This window comes from Hylobates moloch, unplaced genomic scaffold, assembly GCF_009828535.3.
Source record: "Hylobates moloch isolate HMO894 unplaced genomic scaffold, HMol_V3 SCAFFOLD_23, whole genome shotgun sequence".
Classification (NCBI taxonomy): domain Eukaryota; kingdom Metazoa; phylum Chordata; class Mammalia; order Primates; family Hylobatidae; genus Hylobates; species Hylobates moloch.
Window position 1 is genome coordinate 38,851,200 of NW_026652298.1, and position 25,284 is coordinate 38,876,483.

Sequence of the window (25,284 nt, forward strand, 5' to 3'; positions counted from 1 at the left end):
AATGTCAGCGCTAAGATTGGTGCAACTCAAGATTCATTATCTGAACTGTGGCAGAAATGAAAAGTGATTCATATAGTTTTCCTAAAACTGAAATGCAATGCAAAAGGTAGCTTGCTTAATTCCTTTCACAGGAGAGATTCAGACTAGGCGAACTGCTTTAGGCAAAGTACACGAATTATCAGATTTGGGTGAATCGTACAGGAGCAAAGCCTTACAGATGCTTAACTGAAGAAGGCATTTCAGTACAGCCCATCTACCATTGCCCAGTGGAGGATTAATACATGAAGGAATCCTAGCCATATAGCGAATTTGGTTGATGTTTCAAACAGTGCCCTCATCTTAGTCCCCAGGGAACCCACACAAGAAAGAAAAAGCGACAAGTGCAGAAAAGATTCAGAAACAAAAGTATGCTTTTTGTTTGGGTGGATTTCTACTGGGACGAACAGTAGAAACGCAAAGTATGGGCAAAACTTCGTTTCCCACTTGAGGGGACTTCAGAGAGGCTACACAGGAGAGAATTCAGTCCACATAAGGAATGTGGGGAGAGCTTCGCCAAGTATTTATGCACTAGAAAACCTCCAAGAGAGGAGTAACAGGGCAGCCTTCATCACACGTGACAGGGAGGAGTGACCAGGAAATGCTGGAGTAAATGCTTCAGTGGCATGACTCAACAAATATTTGGAAAATCCTTTATGAACTCCCATCTTTTGTTACCAATTGTCCATTTGGGTAAAAGAGGCTGCTGGGCGTTCTTCCTCAAACTCACCTGGGAAATTAAACACTGTTCTCAGTAGTTCCAAAAGTTAACAGAAACCCTAGGAGTTTTAGTTTTGACATTTAGTTTGATTCTAAGCCCTCCTGTTCTTCCCCTCCAGTTAAAAGATATCTGAGGTTGGGCATGGTGGATCATGCCTGTAATCCCAGTACTTTGGGAGGCCAAGGCAGGAGGATCACTTGACCTTAGGAGTTCAAGATCAGCCTGGGCAACATAGCAAGACCTCGTCTCTACTAAAAGTAAAAAATAATAACCCAGGCATGGTGGCACGTGCCTGGAGTCCCAGATACTCAGGAGGCTGAGGTGGGAGGATTGCTTGAGACTGGGAGATGGAGGCTGTGGTGAGCCCCAGCCTGGGCAACAGAGTGAGACCCTTGTCTCAAAAATAAAATATATCTGAGGTTCTCAAAGTGAGCTCAAGTTTCAGTCTGCTTAATGGCAGGGAGAACTCTAGGTCTGGGATGGTCCCAGCATTGAACTTAGACTAGCACAGGGGAGACGTCAGGAGACTAGACAGGGTCAATGATACAGTTCTCTGAAATAACCTTGAAACCACAGTAAGGCTGCTCCTTGAAGCCACAGTAAGGCTGCTATCTGAACATGCTAAAATAAAGCATCCTTTTTGTTTCCTAGAAATCATCTGCCGGTTTATGGAGGACATATTTGTGAATTTAGTACTAATTAGTGCATTTAGTACTAATGTTTAAGGCTAAACCTAGGATTATGTGTCTCTCATACTTCATTTTTAAAGCAAGCCTCAATAGATTTTAATATCATGGTTTAAGTAATCTGCTCTCATATCATCTGATATCATTTTAGTAATCCAATCTCATCTCAAGCTACAGAAATCCCTTCTTCCACTCCCCACCCCCTAAATTCCAAGGTTGGTATGAGACATCATGTTATGCGTAGCAGCTGGGTACTGGCTAAGTTACGACTTTCCCCCTGGAGGATTCTCACTCCACAAGTGGAACTGTCCTGATCCTGCCTCCCTGCCCAAATTTCTCCCCAGTTGTCTGTCATCCCTTAGTCCAGGAAGACAGCCACCTTACTGTCTACACTGATCTGGGCAAATTTGCTTTTGCCCTATATCTCATCTGTTTTCTGAGGCACAACTCACTGAAGATACGACAGAGGTAGTTAACAAACCATTCTTTGAAATCTCCTCTACTCATATCAGGGAGGCAATCCCTACCCCTAACCCCCACCATAGCCCATTCATCAATAGAAATGCCCGTTTTGTCCATGAAGCAACGCACAGGGAGACAAAGAATAAGGGAAGTGGAATAAGGCCAGACAGGGAAGGAGGGTTGCCTTGTCCCCTTGAACTGACCTCCTGTAAGATTTGTCCCAGACAGCAATGTCTTTCTTCCCTATCATCTACAGTCTTGGGAGGTCCTAAGTGGTCCCATTAGTGTTGCACCAGCTCAGTTTAGCATCCATGGGAAGCCAGATCTCTTTTGAGGGCCAAAGCCTAGGTAGAATGAAAATGGAAAGGTTACAGAGCGCCAGCACAACAGTCACTCCCCCAACTGCCCTTTTCCAAGCTCTATTAAGATAGGCCAGGTTGGCCAGGCACGGTGGCTCATGCCTGTAATCCCACGACTTTGGGAGGCTGAGGGGGGTGGATCACGAGGTCAGGAGACCAAGCCCATCCTGGCTAACAAGGTGAAACCCCATCTTTACTAAAAATACAAAAATTAGCCAGGCGTGGTGGCGGGCACCTGTAGTCCCAGCAACTCAGGAGGCTGAGGCAGGAGAATGGCATGAACCTGGGAGGCGGAGCTTGCAGTGAGCCGAGATTGTGCCATTGCACTCCAGCCTGGGCAACACAGCGAGACTCCGTCTCAAAAAAAAAAAAAGGCCAGGTTATGCTACAGAAACACACAGCACCAATGTCTCAGTGGTTTAACAGAACAAATGTTTATTTCTTGTTCTCACAAAGTCCATTATAGGTCTGGAGACTCTCAGGAATAGCCGCCCTCCATGCAGGGGCTCAGTGTTCTGGACTGCTTTGATTTCATGGCTCCTCTCTCTGTATGTGGTTCCATGATTAAGGCAGGAAAGGAGAGCACTGGCCTTGTACCAGCAAAAAAAAAAAAAAAAAAAGAAAGAAAGAAAGAAAAGCTTCAGCCAAAAGTGAGGCTTCTTCCGCTCACAACTCATTGACCAAAACTATCTCATAACCCCGTCTTAGTGCAAGGAGCAGGAAAGCAAAACCATTCTTTTTACTGTTCACTAGAATACAAGTTCCATGAGGGGATGGAATTTTGTCTCTTGGCCACTCTTATGTCCTCAGAGTACAGGACAGTGCCTGACACATCATAGGCCTTCATTAAATTGAACAGAATGAATGAATGAATGTAGGGCCAGAAAGAAAGCCACACATGATCTGGGAGAAGAAACAGAATCCTGGAGGTCTTAGGTTAAGGTGGTGCTGGGTAAAAGCTATGCAGACCAGAGCTCCAGAGCTGGCTGTACTTAAGAAATAATAATTAGTATAGGCTGGGCACAGTGGCTCATGCATGTAATCCCAGCACTTTGGGAGGCCGAGGCAGGTGGATTACCTGAGGTCAGGAGTTCAAGACCAGCCTGCTCAATATGGTGAAACCCCGTCTCTACTAAAAATACAAAAAATTAGCCAGGCGTGGTGGTGGGTGCCTGTAATCCCAGCTACTCTGGAGGCTGAGGCAGGAGAATCGCTTGAATCTGGGAGGCGGACGATGCAATGAGCTGAGATCGCACCATTGAACTCCAGCCTGGGCGACAAGAGCGAAACTCTGTCTAAAAAAAAATGAATAGAATAAGAGGTTTGGAAGAGGTCATTTAACCCCTTTCCTGATATACCTAAGACCTCTAAAAGGAATGCACCTGAGTCACTGCTGTAGCTAAACAAGCAAGTTGTAAGAAAATCCATAGGCTATACAGACTTTTGGCAATACATCAAATTTATCACCTGAGGCTGATGTTAAATGCTGTGCTGGAAACAACAAAGACAGGTAGAGCTTACAATATAGGACAAAACAACATGGATGTGGATTTGCTCATCCTCACCCAACAGTCAACACCAGTGCCCAAACCTTTTATCTAGGGAACCGCCTCCTGCTGACTAGATGTCCAGGTCTCCATGCCAAATGAGCCACAGGATCCTGCCTGCAGCACACACACTCCAACTCCCATACAAATGTAAATCTCTCATTCTTAATAACAAAGAAAAGCCAATTAAAAAGTAAACAAAACTCTGAGAAGTTGATCGTAATTCCCACTAATTTTCTTTCAGGGCTTGGGCAAGTACTAATTTTTATAGCTGCTTTATCCTACTGACATTGCAAGGCAGGGATTAACAAATCTAGTTTCTTTTATTGCAGAAAATTCTTTACATCTAATATATATTCCATGGCTACAAATTCCAACCCGTTTCCCCATGATTCCATTAGCGATGTTTTCTATTTTCCAAACATCACCGACGAGAGGCATGAGATAGTGCATTAATAGTTCATCTGGAGATTCCCTAGTGCTGAAGTTAACATGATTTCATCACAGTAAAAAACTGTGATAACAGGATCCAAGAGAAGTTGCCAAAAAGTTCAAGAAGGAACTCAAATGATGTTCAACTTTGCAAACCTTGTCCAATGACAAAAGAAAGAAAATCCAATTTGGTTCTTGGAACACTTTACATTGTAATTCATTTCTGCTTCATGAGACTATTGAAATTGGTAAACCTGCTACTGTGAAAAGAATGGTATGCAATTAAACATGCATGTTACTGCTTTTTGTTTTGGAAGACCATGCTGCAAATGTTTCTACTGGATGTGTTCAAAAATGACTGGAGAGATCAATACAAAACCAACAATGTTTACTTCTGTGACCACAGAAGACTACCGAGTGGCTGCAGAGCAAGTCTTGATTATTTTCTGTGAAACCTATGTTTATCCCCCCATTTTCTGATGTAAAATTTTTCAAGGTTTGTGATTTTGTTTTACACAAATTTTAGTGTCAAGCTCCATTTGGTAATGTCTTCAGAATGAGGACACTGGACAAGCTTCTCTTCACAGGTGGAGTTTCTGGTGTCTAAGAAGGCTTGACCGCCTGCTGAAGTTTCTCCTGCATATGCTACAAGTATATGGCTGCTCACCTGTGTGGGTTCTGCGGTGTTTAATAAGGTGGGAGTTCTGACTGAATTTTTTTCCACATTCATGACATGTGAAGGGCTTTTCTCCTGTATGAGTTCTTTGGTGTGTATGTAGATTTGTATTTTGACTGAAGCTTTTCCCACACCATGAACATTTATATGGTTTTATTCCTTGGTGTGTTGTTAAGTGCTTATTAAGATCTGAACTCCATCTAAACCTCTTATCACACTGCTGACATTTATAGGGTTTCTCCTCAGTGTGAATTCTTTGGTGCTTAATAAGGTCAGAGCTAACTCTGAAGGTTTTCCCACATTCCTGACATTTAAAAGGCTTCTCTCTTGCACAATCTTTCTTGTGACGATCCATAAGTTTGAGCAGCTCTTGTTTCCAGGTTGAAAGTTTCTTTCTTTTCTTCACTGGAAAATCTTGGTGCCATTTTCCAACTCTGTGCATATCAAAATGATTTTCTTTGCCTGCTGTTTTCTGGGGAACTTTTACTTTGGCCTTTTTTGATATGATGCCTGCTGATGCTTGTATTTCTAAGTCAGAAAGAGATACAGGTTGATGCTTTTCAGTGTCGTTTTTGAGCTTTAACCCTGTTGGAACAAACATAATCACCCATCTGTATCCCAGAACAAGAAAATCACATGAATAAAAAGAAAAATTCAATGATTTAAAAAAAGGAACAAAATCTTAAAATGTTAAGCCCTTGCAAAAGTTCATATCAAGGCACATTTCTCCACTTCCCATGGTATATTTACCTGTAGGAGATTTTCCGGCACTATCCTTAAACTCCGGGGATACTTGAACCCATGGCTCTTCCCCTTGCTCTAGACAGGAGATCACTTTAGGTTTGGGGAGCACAAACAATGCTGTCAAATGGACAAAATGAGGTCAAGGACTGGTAACTTAACAGAGAACTGGTCCACTAATCCCAGACTGTTTCAGGATGACCAAAGACATTTTACAATTTGTTACTCCAAATGGTTAAATGGATAGACTCCAAGATTCAGTATCATGTTTATACTATGCTATGCTTCTAGGTAGCTATGCAAAGCAGAGACTAAGAAATAAACCTATGGTGGATCAATGAAAAGGATATAGGGAATGGGAATCCAGTATATGTTCTCCCTCTTTTGCCATCAATACCCTATATCCAACCAAGGGGGAGCCAAGCTCCAGAAGTTGCAGAGAATATAAGCTGGTCTTATTACCTCTTTAGAAGGACTCAGCCCGGATCAGACCAGGTATGGCAGAGCCAATGTGAATGACGCTGACTTATCATAAGCAGAAGTGATTAATATTATAATTACAGTTACTTTTTATTTAGCCTTTAGTCTTTAGCGACAGACCCTCAACTAGGATAGATTTCTGCCATTCCTATAGATTACTGGTTCATATGCAGGTAGAAGAAATAGACCAAAATCACTTGGTGAAGTTTCTCTAATTAAAGATTGCAAGGTATGAAACTCTGTCACTCATTCATTCAACAGACATGTATAGAGTGGCTATGGTGTGTTAGGCACTGCTCGAGGGCTAGGGATATAGTAGTGAAGAAGATCCCTGATTTCATGGACTTTACATTATAGTAGAGGGGTGGCACAATCAATCGATAAACAAAATAATGTAGGAGTGATAAATGTTTTAAAGAAAATTAAATCATGGTAAAGAGTATTTAAAATTCTGCTCCTGTGAAGCTATTTTAGATAAGGTCCTGTGGGACACCTCTTTGAGAAAGTAATACTTGAGCAGAAACCTAAAAGTGAGTTTTGCCACATGGCAGAAAAGTATGCAAGGCAAAGGAAAAGTAGAAATGAGCCTGGCGAGTTCAAGTAACAGAAAGATGACCAGTGTGGCTAAAGAGGACTGAGTGCACAAGCGCACCAGTAGCAGGACACATGTGCAAAGAAGTCCATAGGAGCCAGACCATGGAGGGTCCTGAGGCCTTGGTAAGAAGTTTAGATTTTTCTCCAAATATCGTTAAGAAGTAACCACACGCTTCTGAAGCAAGAAAATGCAACAATCTGATTAGGTTTTCAAAAAATCAATCAGGGTTCTGAGTAGAAAACAGACTGTGGGAGGACAAGAGCAGAGGCAGGGGGACCTGTTAGAAAGCTACTGACATTGACCTGCTTCAAGATGACACTGGCTTAGATCACAATGCTGGCAGTGCAAGGGGCTGAAACATGGTTGCAGTCAGGATATGTCAAAGTGCAGCTAAGAAAACTTGCTAATGATTAACAGTGGGGTACGATGGCAAGATCAGGGTAAAAGATGACAGTACTAGCTGGGCATGGTGGCTCACGCCTGTAATCCCAGCACTTTGGGAGGCCGAGGTGGGTGGATCACAAGGTCAGGACATTGAGACCATCCTGGTTAACATGATGAAACCCTGTCTCTACTAAAAAAATACAAAAAAATTAGCTGGGCACGGTGGTGGGCACCTGTAGTCCCAGCTACTCGGGAGGCTGAAGCAGGAGAATGGCGTGAACCCGGGAGGCGGAGTTTGCACTGAGCTGAGATCGCACCACTGCACTCCAGCCTGAGCGACAGAGCAAGGCTCCATCTCAAAAAAAAAAAAAAAAAAAAAACATAACAGTACTTAGTTTGTCCTGAGCAACTGGATAATGCTGATGCCCCTTACTGAGATGGGAAAAACATGATGGAGAAGGTTTGGGGAAAGGGAAAGGGAAGGGATCAAGATCTCCATGTAGGATAAGGAATGAGCATGTACATTTGGAAAAAGCTCCCAGGTGATCTGGATACACTACCTACACCCTCCCCTACACTATCTAGTTGAGAATCAACCAGCTCCTGGAACAGTGAGACCCTCTCACAGGGGTTCATTCTCAGTAACCTGAGAACAGATTACTCAACTTCTACACAAAAAGAAGGGAGAATCTTTACTTAGAGAGATGACAGTCTTACAGTTTTCCTGCATTACATCATTGTAGAGGGCCTTCTGAGTGTAATCCAGTAACTCCCATTCTTCCTGAGAAAAATATATGGCCACTTCTTCAAATGTCAACAAGCTCTGAAGAAGAGAATGGACTTCAGCTCCAAACTTGCCACTGCAGAAGCAGCCTAACTGGGTATGAACTGCATGGTAGGCCAGGTGCTAAAGAAATTAACAGAATATGATTTAAGAAAAAAAAAGGTGGCGGGGGGTGGGGGGGCAAAGGCAGAAAAAAGGAGCCAAGGGGTCAGCAAACAGCCTAGGAGGTACCCAGTTCCCTCTGGGCCAAGCCTAATTGTCCAGGGTAGAACCTCTGGGGCTAACATGCCTCAGGGCATGCTGGGCAGTGTGGGTCTTGGGCAGCAGGGAAAGGCAGATAAGGTCATGCTCAGATAGCCCTACACTGCTGGAAAGCACAGCTCACCTGGGACTGAGGCAAGAGGAGCTCAGGTGCCACTGTCCAGTCTTTGGTGTTTGTCTGCTCAGGAAAGACTAAAATCTGTTGAGCAGGCACAGCTGTGGGTGGAAAAGAGCCAGACGGCATTTGTCTTGTTTCTATGAACATGCTTAGCTCATTTCTAAAATACACAAGATCCTGATTCTTTCTGGAAAGATAGGACACCTTTTTAAGAGTGTGTATGGTAACCACTTGGTTCTTTGTAAATTAGAACCAAGTGTCTACCAGCCCCTAGATCCAGTTCCCAGATGATTATCCTCAGTTTTCATAAGGAAAGTTAATAAAAAGATATATATATAGGGTTTTTTCCCCTCGCATGATAAAAATTTTTCTGAGTTGAGCAAAACTTAGATGTACTCAATTGGAAAATGAAGTACTCAGGGAGCCCAGTGTGCCAAATAAAATGAAACAAGAGGGTAAAAATGAACTTGACAAATTCAATTAACAGCAAGGAGACCAGCTAAGTGGCTGGTGAGGACTGAGCAAGGGCTTGAGTAGCAGATGAGGGCAGACAGATGAGCAGACACCAGACTGTAGAGTGTCCTGGAGCCCTGGTAATATCAGACTTTTTTTTTCTGACTGTAAGTGACCACATGCTTTTGAGGAAAGGAAATGTCATGATCTGATTAGGTTTTTAGAAGATCAATCTAGCTTCTGTATAAAAAACAGATTGTGGAAGGGCACAAGGAGATGCAGGGACACCTGTTAAAAAGCTACTCATGTATGCCTGGTTCAAGATGACACTGGCTTACACCAGAATGCTAACAGTGCAAGAAGCTGAGACATGGTTGCAGTCAGGATGCGTCAAAGTAAAGCTAAGAAAACTTGCTAATGAATTAACAGTGGGGTATGATGACAAGATCAGAATAAAGGAGGACTGTTACTTTGTATGCCTTGAGCCACTGGATAATGACTGTGCCCCTTACTGACATAAGACATGGAAGAGGAAGTTTGGTGGAAGAGAGAAGGAAAGGATTAAGAACTCAATGTAGGATAAGCAATCAGCATGTACGTTTGGAAAAAGCTCCACAGGTGATCTGGATACACTACCTACACCCTCCCCTACACCATCTAGTTGAGAATCAACCAGCTCCTGGAACAGTGAGACACCCCTCAATGGGGTTCCTTCTCAGTAAGCCAAGAATAGAGTACTCAACTACATAAAGGGAAGGGAAAATCTTTACCTAGAGAGATGACAGTCTCATAGTTTTCCTGCATTACATCATTGTAGAGGGCCTTCTGAGTGGGATCCAATAACTCCCATTCTTCCTGGGAAAAATACATGGCCACTTCTTCAAATGTCAACAAGCTCTAAAGAAGAGAATGGACTTCAGCTCAGAACCTGCCACTGTACAGAAGCAGCCTAGCCACCTGGCTATGAATTGACCAGGCGATAAAGGAATTAACAGAACATGATTTTTTTTTTTAAGTGAGAAGGCAGAAAAAAAGGAGCCAAGGCGTCAGCCCACAGCCTGGGAGGTACCCAGTAGCCCAGAGAACACCCGGGACTAACACACCTCTGAACCCCTCCTGGACAGTATGAATCATACATAGCAGAGAAAGGTAGCCCTAAACAGCTGGAAAGCACAGCTCACCTGGGACTCAGGCAAGACGTGCTCAGGTGTCACTGTCCAGTCTTTGGTGGTTGTTTGCTCAGGAAAGGCTAGAATCTGTTGAGTAGGCACAGCTGTGGGGGGAAAAGAGTCAGAAGAAATCTTTTATCTATAAACATCCTGAGCTCATTCTAAAATACTGATCCTGACTTTTTAAGTACAGGTGGGACACCTTTACACGTGTGGTGTGTGTGATGCCTGAAGCAGTCTCTTCATAAATAGCCCCTAGAACTAGTTCCCGAATTAAATGTTTCCTCAGTTTTCATCAGAGAAATAAAAGGGAAATCCCTTTTTCCTCTCATATTTTTCTGAGTTAAGCAAAAATTAAAGGTATCTTAAAATGAAGTACTCAGGGACTCCACTGTATGGTAGATGAAGTTTTTTGTCTTTTATTATGTTTTTCCTGGTACACAATTGCTTTCACAATTCTGCACTAACAGCCCATCTGATCCCAATTCCTTCTGATTTTATGAGGATGAGGTGGCTCCAAGCCTTCCCACTCCATTTCTTTCCTTCCTCTCCACTTTTCTAAGGAACAGAGTTCACGCTATTATTACCAAGAGTTCTGTGGTTTAGATATTTCTGTTCCCTAGGCCAACTCCCACTTTCATCCACAGCTGGCATTTCTATTGCTGCCTGGAAGGACATTATAGTTGCTATCAAGGATGGTTTTACAAATCCACAGAGCAGGGTATTCAAAAAATGCCCATGACATTTTGGCTGAATAAACTATGATCACAGCTCCCAGGAGAAGGAAATTACCATGAAGCACCTTACCCCTCTCATACACAGGCTCAGTCTCTTTATGAGTATTCCTGCTGAGCTGTTCTTGCAGACCCTGGTATGTATTCCAAAATTCTTCATCTTGGGATACGCCCACTGGTTGGGACTCTGTTGGCTTCAGCCTGAAACTTGAGGCCTCTGCTGTTTCTCCCAAGAGCACTGCCTCCTTTCCCAGCTCACGGACCTAGAAATAATTCCCATCCTCGTTACCACAGAACTTACTTTTGGTTTGTGGGGGTGGAGGCAGAGCAACAGGTGTACAGCCCACATTGTGGGTAGTATAAGACACTAAAAAAAATGACAAAAAAAGGCTTAAAGAGATACTGGGCCACCAATGTTCCACAAATGACTATACACAAATATGAGAAAACTAGGGTAAAAAGAAACAAACTGTGGTGCCTGCCAGCCCTTCAACACAGCAGCTTCTACTCCTCTGTATACGGTCTAAGTCAGGCCACTGGCAGGGTTGGGCAGGCCACTCAGTTTTTTTTTTTTTTGAGATGAGTTTTGCTCTTGTTGCCCAGGCTGGAGTGCAAAGGCATAATCTCGGCTCACTGCAACCTCTGCCTCCTGGGTTCAAGCGATTCTCCTGCCTCAGCCTTCCGAGTAGCTGGGATTACAGGAATGCACCATCACGCCCGGCTAATTTTTGCATTTTTAGTAGAGACAGGGTTTCTCCATGTTGGTCAAGCTGGTCTCGAACTCCTAACCTCAGGTGATCTGCCCACCTCAATCTCCCAAAGTGCTGGGATTATAGGTGTGAGCCATTGTGCCCAGCTGGGCAGGCCACTCATTCTAATACTGTCTTGTCAGGCCTTTTCTGTTGACTTCAATCCCACAGTTGTGGTTTTCTATCTTCTAGTTTTCTATAAATTCAATGAATTTAAAAGTTTTCCGGTCAGCCTGATTATCCCTATAGCCAGCGAAGGTTTTCAGAGAATGGGGACAGAATGAAGAAAAAAGGGGAAGGAGTGGCTCCAACCTACCTCCACATGATTCTGACACCAAACATAGGTCCTGCCGTGTATTCTTCCCAGCAGACCCGAGGTCAGCAGATGTGTCGCCACCCACCAAGTTCGTACCCTGGCTCCTAACTTGTCAGCAAAGCCAAGGAACAACCATTAAGGGAAGGCAGTAGAGACTTTCATCTACTATAGGGAGGACATTACCCATCAGTGCATTTCTTCTCCTTAGCTATTCTGTTGGGATTTTTCTTTTTTCCAAATCTTTGTTTCCCTTTTTTCTATGTTTTCTTTTCTTTTGCAGTCTTCCCCTAGTTGTTTTTTTTTTTTTTTTGAGACAGGGGTCTCACTCTCTCACCCAGGCTGGGGTACAGTGGTGCAATCATGGCTCACTGCAGTCTCATCCTCCCCAGGCTCAGGTGATGCTCCCACCTCAGCCTCCCGAGTAGCTAGGACTACAGGCACACGCCACCATGCCCAGCTAATTTTTGTGTTTTTTGTAGAGACGGAGCTTCACCATGTTGCCCAGGCTGGATTTTTCCTAATTTTTAAAAACATTTTTTTTTGACATGGAGTATTGCTCAGTTGCCCTGGCTGGAGTGCAGTGGTGCAATCTCAGCTCACTGCAACCTCTGCCTCCCAAGTTCAAGCCATTCTCCTGCCTCAGCCTTCTGAGTAGCTGGGATTACGAGCACACGCCACCACGCCCAGCTAATGTATTTTTAATACAGACAGGGTTTCAGCATGTTGGTCAGGCTGGTTTCGAACTCCTGACCTTGTGATCCCCCCGCCTCAGCCTCCCAAAGTGCTGAGATTACAGATGTGAGCCACCACGCCCGGCCTAAAACTCTTTTTTTCTTTAAAGAGACAAGTTCTCACTCTGTTGCCCAGGCCAGAATACAATGCTGCAATAATAACTCACTGCAGCCTCAAACTTCTGGGTCAAGCAATCCTCTCACCTCAGCCTCTTGTGAAGCTGGGACTACAGGCATGTACCATCAGCCTGGCTTTTTTTTTTTTTCATAGCAACAACGTCACGCTATGTTCCCCCGTCTGGTCTCAAACAGTCCTCCCACCGCGACCCCCTAAAGTGTTCAAAATATAGGCATGAGCCACCAAACCTGGCCAATTTCTCCTTTTCTTTAAATGTCCTTGTTTTCCTGTGTTCTCCTTGTGGATCTGCCCTTTTTTTTTTTAAGACAGGGTCTCACTCTGTCACCCAAGGGAGTGCAATGGTGCGATCTCAGCTCACTGCAACCTCCACCTCCTGGGCTCAGGTGATTCTCCTGACTCAGCCTCCCAAGTACCTGGGACCACAGGTGTGTGCCACCATGCCTGGCTAATTTTCATGTTTTTTGTAGAGACGGGGTTTCACCGTGTTGCCCAGGCTGAGCTCACGGAATTAGTCTGCCTTGGCCTCTCAAAGTGCTGGGATTACAGGTGTAAGCCACCGCACCCGGCCCCTCCTTTTTTTTTTTTTTTTTTTTTTTGTGAGATGGAATCTTGCTGTGTTGCCCAGGCTGGAGTGCAACGGCACGATCTCGGCTCACTGCAACCTCCCACGTTCAAATGATTCTCCCTCGTCAGACTCCAGTATAGCTGGAATTACAGGCACTCGTCATCATGCCCAGCTGGTTCATTTTTGTAGAGAGAGGGTTCCACCATGCTGTCCAGGTTGGTCTTGAACTCCTGACCTCAGGTGATCCACCCGCCTCAGCCTCCCAAAGTGCTGGGATTACAGGTGTGAGCCACTGCATCCAGCCTCCCTGACTCTTTATTACCTTTTATTCTGTTTCTAAGTACTTAAGTCCTGTCTCCTTGGCCAAGCCAGACTAGGCCCATCACCCTCAATTCACCCTGGCTCCAAAGAGGGCAAAAGCAACTCTCCTTCTCTAAGGCCAGGGAAGTATCTGCCACAATCTCTGAAAGCTGTGCACTTCTCTGTGGGCCGTAGTTTCATGTCCCACCTTAACTGTCCTAAAAAAAAAAAAAAACAGTGACCTAATCCATCTAATTTCTCAACTAACTGCCACCATCTCTACTATATCCACCTGCATCCTATTTCACTGTATATGCCAGGAATCTTTCTTCTCACCCCATTCCATGTTTGACCAGATTCCCTCTGCAAGTGTTCTACCAGAGCCACAGCCTCCTCAATGCTCTGTGGATGGTGCTTCTGCATCTGGGTCTGTGTCTCCCTGGGCAGAATAGTCAGGAACTGCTCCAGCACCAGCAGTTCCAGTATCTGCTCTTTTGAGTGGATCTCTGGTCTCAGCCATATATGACATAATTCTTGAAGTTTGCTGACAGCCTCACGAGGTCCAGCTGCTTCATCATAGGTGAAGTTGCGGAAGCGCCAGCAAGAGCTCTTAGGATCGATACTGTCCATTTGAGGAGATTTTTTACTCTGACCGGAGCTCTCTCTTGCAGGCTCCTTGGTCTCCCACAAAGCCTTGATCTGAGGGTCCAAGTACGCAGCCACTTTCAGATCTACCATCATCATGCTGCTTTAGGAAGTTCTGCTCCTGTGTTAAGACACCCAATTGGTACCACGTTTGACAAATGAGATCCTGTCTGGTCTTGTACAAAAGCAATAAAAGGATCTTCTTCCTAAAAGCGCTGAGGACAAGAAAAAAAAAGTATGTATCAATAAGAAACTCACATGAACCTCATCACTTGCGACTTATGAGAGAAAAAAGAACAGAAAAGGTGTCCTGTCTTCCCTTCAAAATCAACTAGCAGGCCCTTTGTTTTTCTCCTGTTCTATTATTCAGCTGAAGCACAGCACAAAAAACACAAATGTCAGTGGACAACTGTCTTTTTTATAAAAAAGAAAACAATTTAGGAAAGGTTGGTGGGTAAGAAAATTGGCACCCACTGGCTGAAAGGTATTTTGGGATTTTCCAAGGATTTAACTGGTGTGCCTCCTATCCCATCTTCCCCATAAGAAAATAGGGGAAAATAAGATTAGGAAAACATTCTGATTCTCTTAAATTTCAACAGATCATCCCAGTCTGTCTCTAGTAAGGGGAATACAACTTTTATGACCCTTCATCCTCTTGTGAAGATGGAAGCCTTCATTTTAAAAATATTTTAGGCCAGGTGCAGTGGCTCATGCCTGTATTCCCAGCATTTCTGGAGACCGAGGTGGGAGGATCACTTCAGCCAGGAGTTTCAGACCAGCCTGAGCAACATAGCAAGACCCCATCTCTACAAAACACAAAATTAAAAAAAAAAAAAAAATAGCCAGGATGGTAGAGCACACCAGTAGCTCTAGTTCAGGAGGCTGAGGTGGGAGAGTTGCTTGAGCCCAGGAATTCAAGGTTGCAGTGAGCCATGACCTCATCACTGCACTCCAGCCTGGTAGTTAGAGCAAGACTTTTTCTCTAATTTAAAAACTAAAAATAAAGGCACCTTAAAAAACAACATTTTAGATTTTCCATTATAGAAATACTGGCAAAAGAGCTGAGACGGTGAGATCAAAATACAGTAGTATCCCTTCTCCAAGGGGGGTAAGTTCCAGTACATTCTGCGAATACCTAAAACCCCCAACAGCATCTAACTGCATTATACTATTTTCTCTATGTATACATAGATATGATAGTTTAATTTATAAATTAGGTACAATAAGAGATTAACAATAAAACACTGTAATAAGAGTTATTTAAAACTGGCGGGGCACCGTGGCTCACGCCTGTAATCCTAGCACTCTGGGAGGCCTGACGTGGGTGGATCACCTGAGATCAAGACTTCAAGACCAGCCTGGCCAACATGGTGAAACCTTCTCTACTGAAAATACAAAAATTAGCGAAGTGTGGTGGTGCGCACCTGTAGTCCCAGCTACCCAGGAGGCTGAGGCAGGAGAATTGTTTGAACCTGGGAGGCGGAAGCTGCAGTGAGCTGAGACTGTGCCAGGGCACTCCAGCCAAGGCAGCAAAGCGAGATTCCACCTCAAAAAAAAAAAAAAGTTATTTAAAACTTATCAACTGTTTATTTCTGAAGTTTTCCATTTAATATTTTTTGGACGGCAGTTGACAGCGGGTAAGTGAAACCCAGATAAAGTGGGGGGAAAGGGGTACTACAGAAGGAAGGTAAAAAAGTAGCCTATTTTCAGACAATGTCTCCCAACTAAGCAACAAGATGCTCATCATTCTTCTTTGCAAGACACATAAAGGGTGCCATGCAGATGATTTACACGAATTTTTTTTTTTTTGAGACGGAGTCTCGCCCTGTCACCCAGGCTGGAGTTCAGTGGCGTGATCTCAGCTCACTGCAACTTCCACCTCCCGGGTTCAAGTCATTCTCCTGCCTCAGCCTCCCGACTAGCTGGGATTACAGGAGCGTGCCACCACGCCCGGCTAATTTTTGTGTTTTTAGTAGAGACAGGGATTCACTATCTCGGCCAGGGTGGTCTCGAACTCCTGACCTCGTGATCCACCCATCTTGGCCTCCCAAAGTGCTGGGATTACAGGCGTCAGCCACCTCGCCCGGCCTATACGAATTTTTAAGTGTGCTTACTTGAGCTGGAGAAAATTAGTTGATCCGTGTTTACAAAATATCAAGTTGAAAAAAAGATATTTTATTTACAAAATATCAAGTCGTATTTTCTTTTTGTCGCTGATTTTATGAAATATCAACTCCAATAGGCGTTGGTGACTACGAAAGTGAAACCTTCTGCTGACTTTGTATTTCTCCAACGGTCATTTAGACTTCTAAGGGGGGCTGAGGAGAGCCGTGAGCCTCACTTTTCCTGAAGTGAGCCAGCCGAAGCGGCACCGAAATTCTGCCCAGGATGCCACCGGTATTCAAAGAAGTGGCCAGCTCCTTGCTGCCCACCCCGGTTCCAGAAGCAGAGACACTTCCCATGTTTCTGCATCATTAGAAGCTACTAGCCCTGAGGCTTAACCAACCGCATAACATCGGCCGGACACGGAAATGCCGGCGGAGGCGGGAAAGGGTCTGCGGGCGCAGCTGCAGGCACTGCTGCCCGCCAGCACTCGGATTTGCCACAGGCTGTGACTGCGACAGGCGTGCCCGTGGGCACTAGGCAAGCAGGCAGTGTCCCAGCGAGCTTCAGCCGCGCCTCTAGGATATAGCTGCGAAAAGCGGGGAGAGAATGGTTTCTCGAGCCCGACGGTGGCCCCGCCTCAGGCTCCAGCCGCGCGGCCCGGAAGCGCCGCGGCCGCCGCCTACGGAAAATGGCTGCCTCCCTGCGGACGCCGCCGCTCCATCGGCTCCAGGGTCGAAGCTATAGGGGAAGCCGTTTCTCGGTTACCTCGGCCAGCTTGGCTTCCTGGAGGCCGCTGCTCGCTTTCTGAAGCTCAAACGCAAGCCGCCGCCCGGAAGGCAGCCAATCTGAGGAGCGCAACCGCCGGCCCACCGCTGCCCTACCGCTGCCCTGTCCAGGTGCAGAGCCCGAGCGCCGGCCGGAAGTGGAAGTGACGCTTTCCGAGGGCGCGCGCAGGCCCGCCCTCTCGCTAAGGCGTCTGAGCCCGGCCTACTTCCTCGCCAGAGAAACTGTCGCTAGCCCCGGCGGTAGGGAAGGGTTAATGCCACCGAGTCTCCAGACCCGCCGAAGCCTAGAGGGTCTTGCACCGGCTCACCGCGTGGCTGTCGCTGTCTCGTGTCCCCAGTGAGGGAGGCGTCGCACTGTCACGTCTGTTCTGCGTGGCTGTCGGGCGGAGTTTGGTCCCGGGAGCCTCGCCGGGTAAGGGTCCCCGCCCAGCTGCGCGCGCTGCGTCCTCAGGCTTCCGCGGCCCGGCCGGCCGTGCTCGAGCTGTTGCTGGGCTCGTCGCAGCCTCCTCGAGGAAGAGGCGTTTTGTCCGAGTCGGGCCACTCTCTAGGTCAGAAACAGCAGCCCTCCGAGGGTTTTGTACCGTTTTCTAGGTCTCGTGACGCATTCCCCACAACTATTTTTTCTTGAGGTAGGTTTGAACCTGTGAAATAGGTTATTTTTCTGTCTCTGCTTGACAGAGAAACGGAGACCTAAGAAGTGACTTGCTCAGGGTCACATAGTTCAGCAGTGGCGGCCACTAATCGGAAGTAGCTCTCCTGTTGTGGTATCCTCTGCGTTTTCCACTCCAGTATTCTTCCCTGGAAAGTGGGAACCTTGTTTTCATCTTATATCTCATGCAGCGCCTAACATAGTCACCTGGTAAGATAGGCATTCCACACATATTTACTGAATCATAGTTAGAAGAATCTAAGTGTTTTGGGTGTTCAGTGATCTCTGAATTAATCCGTTTTTGTAATGTCAGTCTGTACCAGTTGAGGGATTATTTAATAAGTCCAGTATGAGTGGTTTCCGAATTACCAATTTTTGTAACGTCAGCGTATACCAATCAAGGGACTATTTATTAAGTCAGCTATGTGTAGCCAATATTACAGAGTTGAGTAAGACGTCTTTGTCCTTAAGCAATCTCTTGAAAGGACTGAGCAATTTCGTGAATATCAGTAACACAAGGTAAGCATAGGACATAAACTGAATGCTGTGAGAACTCCAAGAAAATCCAAGTTGATTTGGGGTTGGGGGAAATTATGAAAGACCTTGAGGGATTTTGTCCACAGCAGGGAATGGAGACACATTCCAGGCAGAGGGAAGGGTAGGAGTAAAAGCTGGAAACAGAGTGTGAGATCTTAGGTACGTTTTTACTGAGTTGGGCTGCATTTAGAGGAAGAGTTTTAAAAGTTAGAAAACGAGTTTATGTGGCACTTATACTGGAGTCCTTTGAATGGGAATGAAAAGAGTGCATTTAAGAAAGTAAATCCTGGCCGGGCGCCGTGGCTCACACCTGTAATCCCAGCACTTTGGGAGGCCTAGGCGGGCGGATCATGAGTTAGGAGATCGGGACCATCCTGGCTAACATGGTGAAACCCCGTCTCTACTAAAAAATACAAAAAAAATTAGCCGGGCGTGGTGGTGGGCGCCTGTAGTCCCAGCTACTCGGAGAGGCTGAGGCAGGAGAATGGCATGAACCCGGGAGGGGGAGCTTGCAGTGAGCCGAGTTCTGAGTTCACGCCACTGCACTCCAGCCTGGGCGACAGAGCGAGACTCTGTCTCAAAAAAAAAAAAAAAAAAGTAAATCCTGGAGCACCATTTGAGCGTTTTTGACTGAGCTGCTTTCTATGGCAGTTCATCTAAGGTAAGTTTAAGGTGAGAATGAAGATGAGAGGCCATTATGCTATTTTTGCTTTTGGATGGGATGGTATGTAACTCCGCTTAGGCATAGATCTTGATCCTTTGTAAGCGAGAGAGAAAAACAGATTTAATAATGAGCATCTGCCTAAGTCACTTGAATATGTGTCTAAATAGGTTCATTTCCTTAAAATCTCAGCCAGGTTGGGACTTCATTTCTTCAGAAGTAAATATTGTTCTCAGTCTATCAGAACCAGTGGACAGCAACGTCCTCAGCATTAAGATTCTCATCACCTGGCCCAATGCTGAATATATAATTAGAATTTATTAAGTTGAATAAGTGAAGTTCTGCTAGCAGTGCTAAGCAGTGCCCTTGGATATCATTGACAGGCCTGATTCATAACATAGAAAGTTGGTTAAAGGGAAAAGGGATTCATGGGAAAAAGAGGCAGCAAGGCACAAATTATGAATAGTGAATAAGAGGCACTGATGATTTTCATTGTGTGAGGTTTGCTGCCATAGTGGCTTATCTTTTGAAGCCCACAAACGTTCCTTGAGCCTTTCCTTTTGGTTTCACCTCCCCTTGCTTGGGCACTGTTTTAGAAATGATGACTGTGGCTGGGCACAGTGGCTTACACCTGTAATCCCAGCACTTTGGGAGGCCTAGGTGGGTGGATCACTTGAGGTCAGGAGTTCGAGACCAACCTGGCCAACATGGCAAAACCTTGTCTCTACTAAAAATACAAAAATTAGCAGGGCATGGTGGTACATGCCTATAATCCCAGCTACTTGGGAGGTGAGGCACGAGAATGGTTTCAACCCTGGAGGCAGAGGTTGCAGTGAGCCGAGATTGTGCCACTGCACTCTAGCCTCGGCGACAGAGCCAGACCCCATCTCAAAAAAAAAAAAAAAAAAAAAAGACGACGGCACAGCTGAGAAGCATTGAAAGCAAATACATTAATTCTGAGACACCCACACAACTGTCATAGTGGCCTGAATATTTTTGCTAGGTGATTGGCCCGAGCTAATGGTGCTGCTGTTGGCTAGCAAATACTTTTTTATTTTTCCATTTATAAGTGAAAGAGATAAACCAAGATTTATCTCTGTGTTATCACTTACTAATTGCCTTAATAATAGTTGCCTCATTTAGAAAGTTGCTTGATCGTAGCCTGCCATTGGCTCCATACCCTAATTACTACCATATTCTGTTGTAGTCTTCTCCATGCTCCATAACTCATAGTTGGCATTTCTTGCAATGAATGTTACAGGAAAACCAGTGGTCTGACTCTTCTGGGTTTTTAGATGAGAGACTTAAGAGAATTCTATGGGCCGGGCGTGGTGGCTCACACCTGTGATCCCAGCACTTTGGGAGGCTGAGACGGGCGGATCACGAGTTCAGGAGTTTGAGACCAGCCTGGCCAACATAGTGAAATCCTGTCTTTACCAAAAAAATACAAAAATTAGCCGGGTGTGCTGGCACACACCTGTAGTCCCAGCTACTCAGGAAGCTGAGGCAGGAGAATTGCTTGAACCCGGGAGGCAGAGATTGCAGTGAGCCGAGATGGCGGCATCGCACTCCAGCCTGGGTGACAGAGCAGGACTCTGTCTCAAAAAAAAAAAAAGAGAGAGAGACAGAATTCTATGTAGTTGAGGAATGAATGGGCCAGTCAGATTCTGCCCTAAATAAAAGGAAGAATAACTGAGATACCAGCCATTTCCCTTATTTCTCTGACATACTTTTCTTTCTTCATAGCACCTGGAATGGATAAAAGTGGCAGTTTTTGTTTCTTCCCATGAGGTTGTGTATCTGGAATGAGAACCAGGAAATTAATCTAGACTAAGACATTTCTAAGGATCTGGAATGAGAACCAGGAAATTAATCTAGACTAAGACATTTCTAAGGACCTGGAATGGCTTTGGGGAGCACCAGGAGGACCCGAAAAGAGTATTTGAGGGCCTAGAGGGACAGAAGAGTTTGCCAATAGGATTTATGAGAAACAATTGATCAGAAACAGCAGCAGAGAAACCTTTTAGATTTCTTCTGTGGAAAAGTTGAGTCTTGGTTCAAATTAAGTAAAATAAACACTGAAGAGAAATAAAAGTCTCAAATATAAAAAGTATGTTACTTATAATGTAAATTTAGGAAAACAAATGAAAGGACATCTTTAAAATTTTTTAACTATAGTGAAATATTTGTAAAACTTTTGGGCTCATCTGTAAGAATTGCTGTGATTCTGAAACTTGATAATATCTCAAATAGAGAACAGTTTCAGTGAAAAATAGCACTTGAGAATACATCAGATGTTCCCAAGGAAGAAGATCTGAGAATGGTAAAGTGCCACTGACAAATAACTTATTTACATACTTACATATTACCTTGGCAAACACAAGAGACATTCAAGTTAAAGCACGGTGCTTGAGAATACTCTATTGAATGCAATAAAGGTTGGATTTCATTCATATGTACAACAGAAACTACTTTCTTCTTCACTTCAAGATTCAGTACAACTGTTCCTGAATTCCAACTCTCCATACATCCCCATGTCAGGGTCCTTGTAGCTCGGAGCCCTTATCCAGGTAGATGAACTGCTGCCCAGTGAACGCTATGTACACGGCAATTTGAGCACCATTCTCTTTGCTGGCAGTGAGGTAAAATCGGGTCTTTTTGGAAGGGGAGAAGCCACATTGCATCTCTGCTACACACAAGATTACTCTGTCATTGCCTTTGAGTCTTTCACACTCCCTTCTTCTCAAGCATCAGTTCTTATGGAAACTTATCCCACCTGGGTCCTTTCTTGTGGGCACATCTTGCTCAATCCTTCCTCTCTTCATATTGTCCCTTTTCCTGTATTGAGTTAGGGAAAGTATGCAGGTATTCCTGTCATTCCTGACCGAGGCTGTTGTATCTGTCAAAAGAGAGGAGAAGTAGGAGGCATTCCGAAAAATGATCACTGATGGCTTGCAGGAGAAAGAGCCAGACAGGACTTTGGAACTGGCAGCTGTCTGAGTACGTAAGACCTCCACCTCTAGACTAGCTCTTGAGTCATGGTTATCCCCTTCAGTCCATTATCCTCCAATACAATGCCCATGCCTTCTGGGGTTTTGAGCTAAGTTTTGTTTAGAAAATGTGGGGGTTTTTTTTGCCAGTTCATTAAGGCTTTTCCCTTTGTTTTCTCCTGTTGGTGGTTCAGAGTTAAATTCAGTATGAATAAGAGAGGGAAATACACAACCCTGAATTTGGAGGAGAAAATGAAGGTTCTAAGTAGAATTGAAGCTGGACGATCACTTAAAAGTGTAATGGATGAATTTGGAATCAGTAAGTCAACATTTTATGACATTAAAAAAAATAAGAAGTTAATTCTTGACTTTGTACTGAAGCAGGACATGCCATTAGTAGGGGCTGAGAAGAGAAAGAGGACAACCGGAGCCAAATATGGTGATGTAGATGATGCAGTCTACATGTGGTACCAACAGAAACGCTCAGCCGGTGTCCCAGTAAGAGGCGTGGAGCTTCAGGCTGCTGCAGAGAGATTTGCACAGTGTTTTGGGCGAACAGATTTCAAAGCTAGCACTGGTTGGCTTTTTAGATTTCGAAATCGGCATGCAATTGGGAACCGAAAAGGATGTGGGGAACAAGTCCTAAGTTCAGTTTCTGAAAATGTTGAGCCATTTCGACAAAAACTGTCCATGATAATTAAAGAGGAGAAACTGTGTCTAGCTCAGCTATACAGTGGGGATGAAACAGACCTCTTTTGGAAGTCAATGCCAGAAAATTCTCAGGCAAGTAGGAAAGATATCTGCCTACCAGGGAAGAAAATAAACAAAGAAAGGTTGTCTGCCCTTTTATGTGCAAATGCAGACGGAACTCATAAATTAAAGTCAATCATTATTGGAAAATCAAAACTGCCCAAAAGTGTGAAAGAGGACACAAGTACGTTGCCTGTGATATATAAACCCAGTAAACATGTTTGGTTCACCAGAGAATTGTTTTCAGAATGGTTTTTTCAGAACTTTGTTCCTGAGGTCCGACATTTTCAACTTAATGTTCTAAGATTTCATGAAGAGGATGTCAGGGCATTGTTACTTCTGGACAGTTGCCCGGCTCATCCTTCCTCTGAATCCCTAACCAGTGAGGATGGTCGAATAAAATGTATGTTCTTTCCCCATAACACTTCAACCTTGATTCAACCAATGAATCAAGGTGTGATCTTGAGCTGCAAACGGCTGTATAGATGTAAGCAACTTGAAGAGAGTCTTGTAATATTTGAAGAAAGTGATGATGAGCAAGAGAAAGGAGATAAAGGAGTTTCCAAAATTAAAATCTACAATATAAAAAGTGCAGTTTTTAACTGGGCAAAAAGTTGGGATGAAGTAAAACAAATAACCATAGCAAATGCGTGGGAAAATCTTCTTTACAAAAAGGAACCTGAATATGATTTTCAAGGCTTAGAAGATGTGGATTATAGAGAAATTCTTGAAAAATGTGGGGAATTGGAAACTAAGTTGGATGATGATAGAGTGTGGTTAAATGGAGATGAAGAAAAGGGTTGTCTCCTAAAAACCAAAGGTGGAATAACAAAGGAAGTTGTTGAAAAAGGAGGAGAAGCTGAGAAGCAGACTGCTGAATTTAAATTATCTGCTGTAAGAGAGAGTTTGGACTACCTTCTTGCCTTTGTTGATGCCACACCTGAGTTTCAGAGATTCCACTTCACACTGAAAGAGATGCAACAAGAAATAGTCAAGAAACAATTCCAGAGTAAAATCCATTCTAGAATTGGTAGCTTTTTGAAACCTAGGCCTCATAATATTAAGGACTCCTTCAGTGGGCCTTCAACTTCCGCTTCTAATCATTAGATTTTGTGTTTAAAGATTTCTGCCATTACATGATGTAGGCCAGCTGTGAATTGTCATGTTTTAGCAACTGACATTATTTTGTTTATCAGTGCCCATTTATATAATGGTTATAAAATTTACAGTTTGAAAATAATACATTTATGTTTCTTTAAATTTATTTAAATAAATTTGTGTTTCATAAATTCTTCTTTTAAATTTTACACAAGGATCTGAATAATGAAGTATTGTCCCAGATTATCTAAGGTGGAATGCCTTTGAGAAAAGCGTTAGTTTGTAATCATAGTATATAACAAACTGTGCTGACTAGTTCTAGTTAGCTTTAAGATAAGGATAGATTAGGTTTTCAATTTAATGGTAAAACACACTCTGCTTTCTTAACTCCGTTACTACCTATTTAGTGTTTGTTTTCCTCTTACTGTGAAAGTAACATGCTGATTATAGGGAATATATAAAAAAAGATAAAAAGCACTCAATTCTATTGACTAATGATATCCTCAACACTTTGGTGTATACCATATATTTTTTAAATAGGCAGATTACATTGTAAATAAAACCTTATCTCTTACTGTCTTAACATATTTTATGGTTTGTTATTAATAAGTTAGCATTTATTGAGTATATAGGATTGTATATATATGTTAGTCTTCATAACAATGACTTCCCTTTTCAAATACATAAGGAAACGGATTAAGTAACGATAAAGGTCACATAAACTAGTAAATAGCAGAGATGAGACTTAAATTCTATTTAATGCCAAAGCTCAGGCTTTTAACCATCATGCTGCACTATTTCTGAGAGTTTCCCTTAGGTCATTAAAATCTCTTAACCTCACATTTGATGGTTTTTTAATATTCCACCAGGGGATGTAACATACCAGTTGAACTACCAGGTCAAATAGAATGAACTTTTGAAAAAACTTCGATACACACTGTTAAATTGCTTTCACATTCCCGCCATTATTTTGAAAGTACTTCTCCCAATGCACCAATCCCAACATTGAATATTGTTATACTCTTAGTTTTTGCTAATTTTGTAACCAAAAGAATGGTATCTTTATGGTTGTTCCCTATTTAACATAAGGTGTCAGGTGAGTTGATATTTGCAAATAACAAGCTGTGTTTGGATAATTCTTACTGGCTTTCAATGTTTCATTTCTCATATATTATCTTCAAGAGTCTGTTTCTGGCCGGGCACGGTGGCTCACGCCTGTAATCCCAGCACTTTGGGAGGCCAAGGTGGGCGGATCACGAGGTCAGGAGATCAAGACCATCTTGGCTAACGTGGTGAAACCCTGTTTCTACTAAAATATAAAAAATTAGCCGGGCGCAGTGGCAGGCGCCTGTAGTCACAGCTACTCGGGAGGCTGAGACAGGAAAATGGCGAGCCAAGATCGTGCCACTGCACTTCAGCTTGGGTGACAGAGCGAGACTCTGTCTCAAAAAAAAAAAGAATCTGTTTCTGAGATGCGTATTCTGTTACACTGGTGAATACTAGGCAATTATAGTATAAAATTAGTGACTAAATACAGTACTACTGGTGTCTACTCTTGCTCTAGTACCTTGCCATTTTCATTACTGGTTGATGTGAATTTCTCTTTTTTTTTTTTTTTTTGAGAT

The 25,284-nt window shown here is 43.8% G+C and overlaps 2 protein-coding genes across 15 annotated transcripts; one reads left to right on the plus strand and one right to left on the minus strand.

Moving 5' to 3' along the window:
* Nucleotides 1-723: 723 nt before the first annotated feature.
* Nucleotides 724-17,122, minus strand: ZNF75A (zinc finger protein 75A). 10 transcript variants are annotated; one of them, XR_009211724.1, is made up of 9 exons: nt 16,955-17,119; nt 13,775-14,298; nt 10,712-10,901; nt 9,917-10,008; nt 9,506-9,632; nt 5,670-5,780; nt 3,343-5,504; nt 2,109-2,249; nt 724-766 (listed from the first exon to the last, which is right to left on the minus strand). XR_009211724.1 is itself a non-coding variant. In XM_058433782.1 (8 exons), the coding sequence occupies exons 3-8, from the start codon at nt 14,180-14,182 to the stop codon at nt 4,825-4,827; spliced, it is 1,608 nt and encodes a 535-aa protein (XP_058289765.1). In that variant the 5' UTR covers nt 14,183-14,298; nt 15,508-15,629; nt 16,955-17,119; the 3' UTR covers nt 2,683-4,824. The 10 variants fall into 10 exon arrangements, 7 of the variants coding, with proteins under 7 accessions (XP_058289765.1, XP_058289766.1, XP_032000451.1 ...); XR_009211725.1 differs by having other exon boundaries at nt 733-766; nt 3,856-5,504; XM_058433782.1 differs by lacking the exons at nt 724-766; nt 2,109-2,249 and adding an exon at nt 15,508-15,629 and having other exon boundaries at nt 2,683-5,504.
* Nucleotides 17,123-17,186: 64 nt separating this feature from the next.
* Nucleotides 17,187-24,847, plus strand: TIGD7 (tigger transposable element derived 7). 5 transcript variants are annotated; one of them, XM_032144559.2, is made up of 2 exons: nt 17,187-17,386; nt 22,006-24,847. In XM_032144559.2, the coding sequence occupies exon 2, from the start codon at nt 22,019-22,021 to the stop codon at nt 23,666-23,668; it is 1,650 nt and encodes a 549-aa protein (XP_032000450.1). In that variant the 5' UTR covers nt 17,187-17,386; nt 22,006-22,018; the 3' UTR covers nt 23,669-24,847. The 5 variants fall into 5 exon arrangements, with proteins under 5 accessions (XP_032000450.1, XP_058289761.1, XP_058289762.1 ...); XM_058433778.1 differs by lacking the exon at nt 17,187-17,386 and adding an exon at nt 17,402-17,603; XM_058433779.1 differs by lacking the exon at nt 17,187-17,386 and adding an exon at nt 17,402-17,603 and having other exon boundaries at nt 22,196-24,847.
* Nucleotides 24,848-25,284: the final 437 nt, after the last annotated feature.